Genomic DNA, 14497 nt, shown 5'->3' on the forward strand with positions numbered 1-14497 from the left:
AGTCCAACTACATTGAGCTAATCCGTTACAGTGATGCCCTTCCATGTTGCCCATCTTGCAAGCGGGCCAGCTGTAAGCCGCTCACCTATCCGAACTCTCAAAGCAGCCGATCGCGCTTCCAATGGTGACCTTTTATAGCCCCAGAGTGGTGGGCAATCTCTTACTGTGATACGCACCTTAGCAAGAACCCGGAGTTTTGCAATCCCGATGTTATGGTGCATCGCAGAAGAACCGCAGGTTTTGCCTCTCACGATAGTAATTACTTTTTCAATGCTACCCATCCTCCCGATTTTATTGCTTGACAACAAATGTACCGATTGATAACTGACAAAGACCAAATGCCCCTGAGTTACTGCACATTTTATGTTATATAATGCACCGGTTTGACCGAGAACGGAGTGCGAATTTTCCAACCTAACAATAAGGATCGAATAAATACGTTCTTACAGCAAATGCTTACTAGTCTAGCTTTCACTATTGGACATATTTGCGATGTTCCAACATTTTATAGTGACGCAAATTACTAACAAACAAGTGTGCATAATATGATTCAATAGGGAATTCGATAATCGAAGTTAAGTGTTAAGTGTTCATATTAGATTCTTGTTCAACAATTTCGATATTCGTACGCTCCTATCATATATGACCCACTGGGGAATGCTGTACTGGGACTGGCACTAGGAAAGCTGTTCTAGCTTCCCTTAGACATTGCGTGCATAACCTGGTGGGGTTTATTTTCCAGTTGACTACTGGCACTTAATTTTTTGTCTTACTGTCTTAGCTGCATAATCGGCAGCGTATGAACACGTTTTGACTGGGCACCGTAAAGAAAACATCACAGCATACCTGTGTTCTAGAATCGTTCACAATAAGGAAGCTATCAAATAATTAGCTTTCAGATAAGGTCACACACTCATGCCTTACATTTATGAACCTACTGATGAATCCTCACACGAACGAATACACGTTCAATTAAAGATTTGCTCTCACTTCTTTTCCGCAGTGCCCAGCAGATGCGCTACGTGCTGCCGGAATGGGACCACGATACGAGGTTCAGGAAGCCCATCGATAAGGCTTCGTCTCACCTAATCATCTCTTCCACATACAACCGTAAGTTCGCTTACCATGATCTCAACGCTGTTGCTTTCTGAAAAATTGCTGACAATTTTGGTAGACGTCCTTCTACAGCTATTCTACAATTGGTGCCACCATGCTGCGGTTTAAAGAGTGCGGTTACGCTGTTACACCTACCCTCCTAAGTCTCAGAGTCGACAGCTCTCGCGTGAATGTCATCCGCGCACGTGCTACGTGGTGTACGGCATGTGCCACTCGGCGAGAAGGCGGCAACCACGGTCAGGAAAGTCATCGCCAAGAGAGATTTACCTTGTAACATTCAGTTATACTATGTAGCACGCGTTCCTTGTGATCGCTGAAATATTTCACCATAGCGTTATGATTATTAGAGCCTGCGTACAATCTTCTTTTTCTTTAGAAAATCACTTTCTTGTTTGTCTTTAAGCGCTTAGCTTCAAGAAGCATTACTTATATTTCCGTTGAATAAGAACAAGTAACAAAAGCACAAGTAACTGCCGGAAAGACGTCTTTCTGTGTTACATGTTAGTCGCCTACAAGACCAAAGTGTATGTGTATAGTTACACGACCATAACGCCATTCTTCGATGCAGCCAAATATGACTATGGTAGCATGACGGCCTCGGAGATGATCCGCTCGCACGACAGCTACCTGCCCCGGAACATGTACATCAAGCTCATGGACTACATGGCCGGCCACTCGTACGACACGCTCACCCTTGCGTTCGAGAGCTGGGGCATGGACAAGTATCTTAACCACCTCCTAGGACCGCAGCCGGGATCCACGAAGAACCTCTGGAACTTCATGGGCCGTCGTCGCATCCCGCGCGATGCGTCGTTTAAAGAGCGAAAGGAGATCGAGGATTCGGTGAGTGTTTGAAGCCACCGACTAACTGAACGTGAGCAGGAAAAAACTACTTGCATCTCTGGGGGGTTTCAGCAAAAAGTCGCAGTTCCGCCTGAAAGGCGATGCATTGAGTGCGATTGCAAATTGTTAGACAGGTATACGAAGTAAGGCTAGTGGTTTTATTGGCCGTATAAACTGCTGTAAACTTTAGCTAATAAATAAATTAAATAAATTAGCAAACGTTTCGTCACGTGAGCACTGGCAAACATGAGCTCATCTCACTCGATTTGCGCGGATATTCGGTGTGAAAACGCTGGCGTGGTAAAGAGCGGCAGCAGCGGCGAGCGAATTCTCGTCATCCTGCCTCTCGCTTCGACGCGACGCGCGAGAACACAGCCAACGCGATGCCAACAGGCTTCTCGGGTAGCGTAGCCCTCGTACCCACGTAGGTTACCTCCAAGATCGACATCGCGCATCAAGCCAACATCCTTCTTGGCTCACACTCACATGATTTTCCTCTCACCTACAGCATACGGACTGCAGTACAGCATACGGATTGTGCTTCGCCTTTATACGAAACGTCACGGAGACGCGGACGGTTAAAATTTGCCATGAGTGTTCATATAATTGTTATCGAAATATACTAATGGGATATGCTGTTTGCACTTTCACAGTGATCTGGCGGTGCCGCAAAGATCCTAATCGACAGCTTTAACGGCGTATTAATAGAATAGGCGCGTATTTCACCGACAATTTGGCATCATGATCGCCAGTGGAGCCTCTTCGAATCAGTAGTAATGCTTAATTACCTAGTTGCTGTATTACACGTTATTTGAGCAGCATTAGAACCTCAAGTAGGAAACAAACCAAAATTTTATTTATATGGACATTTCATAAGACGGAGAACGCTTAAGCTTCGCCGTTTAAGAGTGGAACGCGATAGCATTCAAAGATCCGTTACTGCTTCTCACGCTTCCCGGCAAGTGGAGCGTATGTAGCCGTAACGACTACCGGGAAACGCTGGCCGCGAACGCTACGCACGAAGGCGGGCTTTTTGGTAGAAGCGCGGCCTTGCATGGTGTTGTTGCAAGAAACCGGGTGCAGTGCACCGCTTCGTGGCCTCCAAGATACTCACACGCCGGCGCGTGAAAATGGCAGACGCGTGGCCGGTCTATGTATGGTAAAGGGGTTTCTTTGAGTTTTCGCGTAACAGAATTATGTTTTCTCGTATAGTCAAATTACGATCCGAAGCTATCATGTCTGTATATTGTGTGTAAGTCGTACTTTACGATTTTTCTACGTACTTTAGCTTGAGAAATTCAATTAGCTCAGTAGCTTCATTACATAACACAATTATTTTCGCTGAAACGACGTCCGATACCAGATTTTCTGCGACACGGGGCCCTTAAGGCTATCGCGTTAAAACGATAAAGCAACTCTAACGGCAGACAAGTTTCAGGGGGGGGGGGGGGGGATCTGCCTGTTTCTTTCGTCATAGCAATGTGTAGTCTGTGACAGTCATAGCGACAGAAGTTTATGTCGTAGCATCGACAGGTTGTTAAAGCAAATCCAGTTTTGTCATGAGAAATTATTGTTTGGCGTATTTTGGAACCTGTTGCTTTCGTCCCGACAAATTTTTGTGCCACACGGAAGGCATTCTCACACCGCAATATGTGGTCCTGTCATTAAACAGATGAGATTTTAGTGTTCAAGATGAATTTCTGTCTGTATGTGTACACTTCTACGTGTTGCAACAAGGCCATTTTCTTTGTGACCACCAAAAATTTTGTTGTTCCGAAAAAAAAACAAAGACATGCAACTTTTTCTTTGACACGAGCATCAAATGCCGGTGTATCAGTCAATATCTCTAACCGAAACAATTAGGAACACAGTCACTGCTCAGGGTATGTTTCCTTAGCCCACAATGATACTGCCACCAGCTTTTATGTATGTGCCTTTTGAATTGTTCTGAAATGCATTAAGTTCCTACTCGTTATTTTCCCACAAAACCTTACGTTAAGCAGTGCGGGATAAAATGCTATTTTGTTTTCATGGGGTTAACGCAAATACAATTCTTGATCAAGAAAAGCTTTGTAAATTCACCAATTTGTTCATTAAAGTGGTTGATCAAGACATGGTACATGGGGCGTCAATGGTTTCTGTTTACGCCGAGCAAAGGCAACCACCTTGAAAGGTTTAAGCTGCTCTGCAGCCAGCTTTCGTCTATTCGGGCTTCACTGGGAGAATGAACCGCTTCAGGCTTCCAGCAAACGCATTCAAATCATTAGCACACATTATTGGTCATTAACACTGTCCATCGCGTTTACTTATCCATTTATTCATTCACTTCTGTAGAAATTACATGCGTTAAAGACATTGTGTGATAACATCATTTTTCTCTGGAAAAATGTATGCAGTTCACTGTGTTGGACTGCTGACTCTTTCTTTCCGTGCCATCTCCCTTGCCATGTGACCCAGTGTAGCGTGGTTCTTATTGTACAATTTGCAATGCGCAGCTGCACATCACTGACCGGGAGTACGACCCAATGTTCGCACGTCTCAGCCTGTCCATCTTTGGAAAGACCGTGGACACCTTTAGCATGGACGAGAGCACACTGGCCACATTTATGCAGAGAGGTTGGCCGTTTCACCTATCAAGTTGCTATATGTTTGTATGCATAAAACCTGAATTGGTTGTAGTAAAACACATCGTGAGGTTAGTTGGTGCATAGCTTTCAAAAGATGAAGCACCAACAGTGCCGTCACTGTTGGCGCCTCGTCTTTTGAAAGCTGAATTGGTTGGTACATTAGCTTATCATAGCAATCCGCGAGACCAAGTAAGCATAAAATATTTCCCCAAAATACTGTGCATTGACAAATACTTTCAGAAGCTTGGGTTCAGTGGCTTTTAACAGCGAAGTTTAGCCAGGTGCCCAACTGATAGTATGACAACACTACTAGGCAGCTTCATTTGAAATGTGCGTCACTCAAACTAATCTATATCATATTTACAGCTATAGTGCTATGACTAGATATATCGCCGAGATATAAACACGTGAGAATATGGTACGGATGCGGAAGCCAGGCATGGGGACCGTCAATGCTACCATGTCTGCGCGCTCAATCCATTATCACGAGTACGTTCATATGTTAAGGCTCTCCGCGGCTACACCGCAGAAGGAATGCACATTCCTTTTATTTTTGCCACTGTTGCAAGCACCATATTTTACCGACTATAAGATGCACCCGGTGTAAATATGCCAAAAATGAATGCTGGCTGGAAAAAATATCTAATATCTATACACTTCTATAACCTCCTATAGAATAAGTCAAATCGTCTTGCTCGCGAAGACGAACGGGCAAAACATCCAGCAACCGTTGTAACTACCATTTGCACTTTGATATCAACGTCCAACAAGTATGAGTCAAGCGTAATTATTAGCCATACAGATTATCAGAAAATAAAAATGAACGACTTCGCAAGCAACGTTCTTGAAAACCCCTAAAGCAACCAGTACCAGTCCCAAAGTGTACAGCCAGTCAACCCACAATGAGAAAACAGCAATGTGCGCGTATCAGGTTAAACACGCCATGATAGTGAAAAGTGATCCATGCCTGCCTTGTTCGAACGAGCAACGTTCAAATTTAGAATTTCGTCAGGTCCACACGAGGATACAGCCTACAGCACATAAATTCAGCACTTAAAACACGTGCTGTACGGCGAGCGTAGTATACTTGAAAATAGTAATTTCATGACGCTCCGTGGGTTGTTTCCCACTGTACGCTCCCTCAGATAAACCAAACCAGGATGCTCAGACGTTGCCGGGCCTTGAAGTCCACAGGAAGTACTTCTACATGAGCAAAGACATATCGCTGCTGATGCCAAGTGAGTTGGGCGTGCCGGTCATGCTCGACTTCAAGCAGGCCGATTTTATCTACGCAAAGCGAGAGAAGACGGGTCTCACTCACGGCGACAGCGCAGAATTCCACTGGGACATCAAGCACCACTACCTGTAAGTGCACTTCGGCGACTAGACCCAGGGCAGCGGGTCCGAATTCATGCCACATTGGGTATTGAATGCGTCAACGTGTGTGGCCCTGCAACGCACGTTAAGTGATTAGACGTCCGCAATTAAGTGTGGTGTAATATTGCACGAAGGCGATACGATAAAGGCGCTGAAGAATGCACTCGTCCGTGCTGGCTACGTTTCTGTTCATTATATCCTTTTGTCGACAATGTGGCGTACAGGCAAAAAAGTCAGGTAATTGAGCATGAATGCCACCTATGACTGCATTTCTTTCAGGAAATGCATAGCATACGCGTGAGGCGCGTGCAGAGCTTGACGGCTTTTAAATTAATGAGGTGCACAAAGATGGGAACTATGGAGGGTGTTTCAGCTATTGTTAGCCAAGCTCTGGAAAACTAAATACAGAATACACGAGGAAGCAACCAATTGTATACGATTTTTTTGATAAATGAACTTAATATAATTAGATGAATATAATTACCGAACTGTTTTTAATTACTGAATTAAGGACGCGCACTTTCGTAGAAAAGTAATAATCGTTTTAAAGCACCGGATCCAGTCGTTTTAAGTGCGCTATGTCTCGCGTGATTATTTTTTTCCGCGTCTTAAAGAAAAGGCGCGAATAGCCGCATGACTATGCGTCCGTGAGCCGTGACACAAGCGGTCCCAGGCGTTACCCGAAGGAGTTAACTTTTTTTTTTTTATTTTATTTCAAAATACTGCAGGCCAATGTGGTGGCCCAAGCAGGTGTGGGTTACATCCAACATGAATGTGCAAAGCAACAGACAACAAAAAAAAAGAAGCAAGAAAGAAGAAAAGCAAAAAAAAAGATAAATAAAGCTTAAGAGAGAAGGTAACACTCCAACTCAGCGAGAAAATTATCGGAACCAAAAATATCAGAAGGCAAAGAATTCCATTCTTCCACAGTTCTTGGAAAATAACTGAATTTGAAAGCCTTTGATCGGGCAAAGATTGGGGTTAGTGCAAATTCATGGCCATGGCGTGTGCGTCGTGTTGTTAAGGGTTTTATACAGTCAGGTAGATCTATTTTTATGTTACCAAACATACAATTATAAAGAAATGAAAGGCGACTAAATTTTCTGCGGGCTTCTAGCGTAGAAATACAGTTTAATTGCATTAGGTTGGATGGGGAATCAAGTCTACGATATTTACCAAATATAAACCTAACAGCCTCCTCCTCCTCCTCAATGACGCTGCGCACTGCACCGGCTTCGCGCTTCGCGCGAGAAAGGCAGCTCGCAGTTCGCGGTGGCCAACGCCAATATCCATGCCTCGCCACTTTCACGTGACCGCCCAGCCAGGCATTGAGCAGAGTTATTTCTTCCGAGTAAAGCCTGGGACCGCTGGTGTCGCGGCGCGTGGAGGCGTAATCATGCGGCCATTTTCGTAATTAGCGCGTTTCTTTTATAATGCGGGAAATGTAATTACGCGGGAGATATCACACCGAGAACAATTGAATCGGGTGCCTCGAAACACAATTGTTAATTTTCAATGAAAATTCGCACCCTCAAATCAGCAATTAAAAGATCGTTCATTCACCTGCTCTTATTATCGATAGTTGAATTACGAAAAAGAATTCTCCTAGTGCGGTACGTCACTGATGACAGAAAACCATTGGAAGCTTACTCGTGCATTCTGTATTTTATTTTTCAGAGCTTGGCTAACGTTAACTTGGACGCCCTGCATACCAGTCAGCAATACAAGGGAAAACGCCGAATGTATTTCAGAGCAGCGATTACTCGTCACTTGAGGCCCGAATCTTAAACTTGACTATCTATAGACCAAGCAGCTTTTCCGAGGAATTCTCATCCGGTAGAGTTCTCTTTTGCTTGACATACATGTCGAAGGGCTAATGGCACCTCACTTCAGATCCGTGGCTTTCCCTTTTATATTCGGGATGCAGTCGCTCACGAGTTTCAGCTAAATCTAATCAAGTGAAAAGCAAACAGAGAATGTATAAAATGGCATCGTTTTCACGAAACGGGCTTGATATATTTTGAGCAGCTACGCCAAACATTAATCCCTCTTCCTTCGGATTTCCTCACCCCTCTGAATAGGTACGATGTCGCGTCGTACCAGATGGTCGGCTTCGCGCCAGAGTTCACCAAGCTGGCGCTTGGAACGGGTTACGGCGCGAGGACCGTCATCTCCTGGCCGCTCGATCTCAAGGTGACCCTGGCACCGTTCGAGAACAAGCTGAGCCTGCGCCGACCCCTGCACCTGCCCTGGAACGTGATCAACCACAGCTTCAAACCCTTCACGTTTGCCATGCCATACGATATCAACACGGACCCGGCCCATGCGCTGGCCAAGTTTCCCAACCTGATCAAGCCTCTCTACCGACCGGAAGAACTGACCGAGGTGAAACTGCAATGGGAATAAGTTTAAAGCGTTAGAACTTTCCTAGGTCATTATCTTAGTTTTATGTCTTCCGTCACCATCCGCAGCACAGACGCTGGCGGTGCTGCAGAAGATGGTTCCAATGGTGAAAGCGCACACGACGCCGCGTGAGCTTCCACCAATGAGAGAGAGGAGTCTCGTTGAAGACAAATGTCTTCTTAGCTGACTTAACGCGGTGTCGGCACATATCGGAGCTGGCTAGCTTGTAACCAATTCCAAAAAGACGGTCAGTTAGGCGACGTGCAGATGTCATGTCGACATGAGAATGGAAGCTCTACACGCAGAGAACACGTAGCAATAATCAGCAACTAACACTTTCAATAAGAAGGAGCATAATAACCCGTAAACGTAGCATTAGTGGGGTGGGATGAAAGGCCCTGTGTGCACTGTGTCACCTTGTGCCGTGCCGCTGTCAAGCGCCACTTAACTGCCGCGCCTCCCGCCAGTTGGCGCGATTGGTCCGAGTTCGGGACTGACGAAAGCTGGTTCGAAGAAGGAGGGTGAGTGGAGAGCCACTGGCCGCTCGACTGCATCACCCGAGCCTTAGGCGTGTGCTTCGAAGAAGCCGTAAACACTCGGGTCTAATAGGCAGTGCAGCTCACGTAAGCGGGAAAGGGCAAAAAAACAAACCCCAGGCGAGGGGCGTATCCGGAGTGTCAAACGCTGCAAAAAAGAAAGAAAGGTTCGGCCAAGCGCCGACGCTAAACGAGAAAAGCTCGACGTAACTGCGTGTGAAGCACGATACGAATAATATGCGAAGTGAATACTCAACGTGACTAAAAAATGGCAAGAGACGAAATACAGAGATATTATCAATATTTATCAATATCGAATCATTTGAACCACCATGCATGTCCGCTTTGTCTCTAACGTCGACACTTGGCTGACCCTTACCTTCTTCGTGACGCAAAGCTTACTTTACTGCAGCATCACCACGTCGAGTAGCGCCTTGAGCCGATGGGACCCACCAATTGCGCCCACAGCATTTGGAAGTTTTGCCACCGCGCAGTCACATCTTATCGTTGCGTTTGGGAATCGGTGTTAGCGCGGGCGTTTGCCGCCACATCGCGTTAACCGGATGGTGCTTATGGGGCAGCCGGCGCCGGTGGCTCTCTCGGCAGGTTTCCCAGAGCCCAGCTGAGGCAGTGCATGTTTAAAAATCTGGCGAGCACGCGAGCTTCGGCGAGGAGCGTAGTAGTTCGCAACAGACCACTGTAAAACCGCATGTACAGTACTGTACTGTTCACATTGGAATGCATTCCAATATGTACAGTGACATGTCATGGAAGAAGACAAACCCTCATAGCCGCAAATGATTTGGCAAACGCGAGGTCACCAGTGGCGAGACCCACGCCGCCTCACAGATAGCGCCATAACACTCGCATTACAAACTTGTAACCATTGTGCAACTTGCGTAAAAAGCGCGCCAGCCCTGTCAACAGATTGTCATTGTTTTGCCTCAAAGCTATTCGATCGGGGCTATTGCATCTTTCCTCAAAGTATGCAATTGTTGTGATGAAACTGTTAGAGGTATGTCACGTACAGCACTCCAGCAACACCATTCACCATTATCCCGACGTTTTTCTTATTATTGATTATCTTTAGTGTCTATCTTTCAGTCTTCTAGTTGTTTCACCTAGTAAGGTTTCCCCTTAATGTAAATGTTTTGTGACTCATTTCAAGGAAATAAGTTTCAGGATTGTCCCGTCTCTGCCCGCTATGTGTTCGGGATCATGAATTAACTACCAGGACAACGTATTCTATAAAGGTGCAGAAGTACCGAAAGTAGGGGGAGTTGGTATGGATTAGCATTGCGAACAGAGGGAAATGAACTGCATGAACTAAGACCACACAGAAAAGCGCTGCCTTTGAAATGAAACATTGCCGAGTTAGCTGCTATGGTGTTGCTCGAGGATGTTCTGTGCAGTCGTCTGCTGCATGACACATCCGAGTCGAGACATATAGTGCTCAAACATGGGCTACGGAAAAACATAAAAAAAAGCCCAGCTGAAAATGTATTTAATTTGAGTAACGTTTCTTTAGAGACTAGCAGTTTTCACACAGAAGTGATTTAATTTAAATTGAAAGGCTCTTAGTAATTACTAAATTTGCAGAAACGCCACAGAGCAGTGCTCAATCAACACCTGGGTTTCCACACGTGAGCGTTGTACAGTTCACCGGATGGGTCATAAATTCAAGGCATGCAGGCGTTATCAGGCGCCCTTAAAATTAAAAATTAAATTATGGGGTTTTACGTGCCAAAACAACTTTCTGATTATGAGGCACGCCGTAGTGGGGGACTCCGGAAATTTCGACACCTGGGGTTCTTTAACCTGCACCTAAATCTAAGTACACGAGTGTTTTCGCATTTCGCCCCCATCGAAATGCGGCCGCCGCGGCCGGGATTCGATCCCGCGACCTCGTGCTCAGCACCCTAACACCATAGCCACTGAGCAACCACGGCGGGTATCAGGCGCCCTTATATCAAAAGCAGTGTAAAGGGTAAGATGGGCCTTACTGGTGCCAGTGCCCGACGCACATCCTCACCCGGATTTTAACGTGGTTTATAAAACTGGTGATGCATATATAGCCTCATACAATAGTATACAGCAACATATCATATCGGTTTAAGGTCATGTATAATAAACAATTCCTAGTAAAATGAAAAAAAAACAACAGAAGATGTAGTTGAAGTGAGGAGGGAGAAGATAATAGAAAGAACGGTATCAAACATGGTCATGCAAACATGGCCAGACCGTCATCGAATGAAAAGTAGGCTCAATGTAAGGTGAAGTTCTGTAAGCCTTTTATGAGTGTAAACAATCGCGAAGAGGGAACAGCAATAAACAGGCTGAAATTTGCCAGAGAGCTCAGGAAGTTGTTGAATATCAACACCGCATAGCGCCGGCAACATTGCAAATGCTTAGATGAAGGTTTCAAGAAGAGCCACGCATAACACATAGAAACCTGTGACCTCCAGGTATAGGCGACGCAGAGCCGGAGAGTGTTTGGAGAGGCAACGCTTCCCTGATGTCACGTCATAGCATGCCGGAGCAATTAAGGTACCAGACGTGGCTGCGATGGAGGGTATTCATTGCAGATATCAGTTTAGTAGCAAAGAGAGCTACGAGAAAAAGCAGACCGGGCAACTCATGCGCCATTGATAGAAAATTACGTTGAGCGGCCCAAGGTAAAGTTGTGGGAAACAGAAATGAATTGGAAGGTTTATGCTAAGAAAAGTACAGATGCTTTCAAACAGTGCATTTAAGATTCGACTATCACTGTGCTTTTATTCTAAATCAGCAGTGGTTAGAGGAGATATCGGAAAACTGCACCCGCTTGCGGGGGGAGGGGGTGATTTTCGTGTGAGAGCAGACAATGTTAAGGCGGCAGTATGCTAAATCTAGGGGGCAGAAATCTGCTAATGGCTGTTTCCAAGTCACCGCAGTTCTTTTAGAGGAGGAAAAGGGACTATGCCGTGCCTCTACTTGCGTCGATTGAGTTAATGGGCGCTGTTTGAGAGGGGCCCTTCCGACGAGGTCTCCAGAAATAATGGATTGAAAACTATCGAATAATTGATGCATCAGAGGAAAAATACCTATGCCGACGAATTTTTACGTGTTTTTAGGATCCGCAGCTCTGCGGAATGAAGATTTCGAACGTTAACAGTGCTTTCTTCTACAGCAACCCGAAATGTTGTAGAAACAGATTACCCAAACAAAGGCACTCCTTTTCTGAGGCCATTTGTTTGGCTTCATGCGCAGTTCGACCGCCACTACTTCGACGACACATTTGGCGTTGGCCTGAACGTCAAGGGCCACTTGATCAGCAAGGGCCTGCACCGGGCAGTGCGCGAAGTCTACCACGATATGTCGTGTCGAGAGCGCTTCTACTACATGGTCATCAATCCTCACTGGCACCCACGTAACATCAAGATCTACGCCCTCCCAGCTGCCCAAGATCCCACAAAGGAAGTAAGTCAACAAATCCAACCTTAATGCGGCCCTGAAACACTTTTTTTAGCTTAGTAAGAGGGCTTTGCCGATCTGTCGTAGACGCTGCTGTGAACGTGTGAGCCCGATATCATGACACTGTGTGCAGCATAAAATTTACAATCTTGACTCTTCCTCTCAACATGTTAGGCACGGAAAAGACCCGGAGAGGAAGTAAACACAGAGGCCATCACTCATACAACAGAGCCGTATGAGCATTCGTGCAGTCATTGCAGTTTGTCCTAATAACCGGCAAATCTTTTTTTGACAACGAAAATTAAGCGAACGTCTTCTTTACTGCAACATTTGATATACGCTTTTTTTCCCTCTTCTACCTTAGCTGTAGATAATAATTATGATATCTTACTGCAAGAAGGAAATGAGCGTCATTCGCTAGATAGCTGCGCGTCGGCATCAATAAACGATTCAGAATGTGATGGAGAGCTATTATACATACGTGGCCATGTGCAGAAGTTGCAATGCAAGATACACGAGCAGCATCGATCTTGGTATCAGGTGACCCAGCATAGGTGCATTGATTAAACAGTTCCTAAACCCTGAAGGCCACCTCATGTGACACACTAGCGTCTTCAACACAGAAGACATCTGAGGCTGAATTTACAGTTTTTCGCTCGTGACTGATATTTTCCTTTAGCCTTCGTTAATAACATGTGCAGCATAAATAAGGATTGGCCGGTGTTCTCTCATGAATAATTCAAGCTTAGGAACATTCTGCGAATATGTTTGCTGGATTTTACGAAATCTTGTACAGCCAGAGACTCGATGAAAAAATATTGGTTCATAATTGAACAGGCGCCTTTACGCTGGAAATGATTTTTCTTGCAGTGCACACGCTAAACAATCATCAGATCCAGAAAAGCATGAAGAGCTCTTCAGAAACCTTTATCAAATTCAACGCTAAACAGATGCCACTGAAACATAAGACAGTATCATACAGACGGCTCATATTTTTACAATGAAATATGCGGCTAAGCATACTCATCACGAAGTGAGCAGAACCGTGATAAGTGAACTACGGTCCAGGGCGACTTGTGAAAAAAAATACAGATGTTGAAATATCTTAATTCACTGATCGCTATCTCATTTACTTATAATTATTATTTCCTGCAATGTCCATGCAAACATTTCAAGGACACAGAATTACTTATGCTTTGTATATGCAGTGCCCTCTTTAAACACAAAATTGTTCTAAACATTTGTTATGTTTGTTCGTGTTTTCCAAGGTGCGTTCTGTGCTTTGTCCTTGAACTGCAAATATCGGGGCACCTGTACGAGGTCACGCAATCGTAAGAATATATACGAATCACATAAGACAAAATGTTCGATTAGTCTTGAACAAATGAGCGCAAAACATTACAAGGAAAGAAAATCGGGGTTACATTTAACGCCAACTTGATTAGATCGATGAGGACGGAGTCGTGTCCAGCTCATCCACAATGGGCCCCGTTTAAAGGGTAGCCTTCTTGAATCTCTCTTTTAGTTGGATATCGACATTTCATATGAGTTCTTGGATCCAGACGACGAGCGGCACAGCCACTTCAACGTGCGCGACCAAATCGCCGACGATCCCGAGGTGCCGTCCACCCACGTCCTGAAACTCGACGTCAACTTCAAGGGTGAGACCAAGGAGCGCAAGGTGGCCGCCGAGTTGCGCTACTCTTTCAACCACGACCTCTTCAACCACAAGCTGCAGTTCTTCTACGACAGGACGCCGTTGAGCCACGCTGACACCGAAGGACTGAAGGTAAGCCTTGCAAGGCCGGGTGTATCGCGGCTTCCCTACGCGCAGCGAACGGTACGCTTGTCCAGCAGACACTAATAAAAGTAAAAGGTACCATAAATTTGCTCACATCCTTTTACGACATACTCGTTCAAAAGTGAGAAAAGAATACAAGCGCTTAGTTTTCAAGGTTTCTGTATATTTCTACTCAATTTTTCTTGTAGCCTTAGTAGTATACAGCATGAAATATGCCATTCAAGCACCTACCGATGTGTGTCTGATAGCGTAGACAACATTCTGCAGCAATTTCACTGGTCGAGACAGTTACTGCAATTAGTGACTGTTGAGCTAATGTTGTGACTGTTAAGCTGTTGAAC

General features: G+C 45.2%; 1 protein-coding gene and 1 long non-coding RNA gene across 2 annotated transcripts in view; one reads left to right on the plus strand and one right to left on the minus strand.

Annotated features, from left to right (window-relative positions):
* The window catches only part of LOC135903673 (uncharacterized), a 222405-nt gene that overhangs the window by 164993 nt on the left and 42915 nt on the right, over window positions 1–14497 (minus strand). The gene's annotated exons all lie outside the window — the stretch shown is intronic.
* Window positions 1–14497, plus strand: part of LOC135903666 (vitellogenin-6-like) — a 49020-nt gene that overhangs the window by 23586 nt on the left and 10937 nt on the right. The window contains exons 13-19 of the mRNA XM_065433990.1: window positions 1004–1110; window positions 1685–1959; window positions 4455–4575; window positions 5732–5951; window positions 8045–8348; window positions 12152–12361; window positions 13881–14144. Coding sequence (XP_065290062.1) covers window positions 1004–1110; window positions 1685–1959; window positions 4455–4575; window positions 5732–5951; window positions 8045–8348; window positions 12152–12361; window positions 13881–14144 — 1501 coding nt within the window. The remainder of the gene's footprint in view (window positions 1–1003; window positions 1111–1684; window positions 1960–4454; window positions 4576–5731; window positions 5952–8044; window positions 8349–12151; window positions 12362–13880; window positions 14145–14497) is intronic.

This window comes from Dermacentor albipictus, chromosome 9 (genome assembly GCF_038994185.2).
Source record: "Dermacentor albipictus isolate Rhodes 1998 colony chromosome 9, USDA_Dalb.pri_finalv2, whole genome shotgun sequence".
NCBI classification, from domain to species: domain Eukaryota; kingdom Metazoa; phylum Arthropoda; class Arachnida; order Ixodida; family Ixodidae; genus Dermacentor; species Dermacentor albipictus.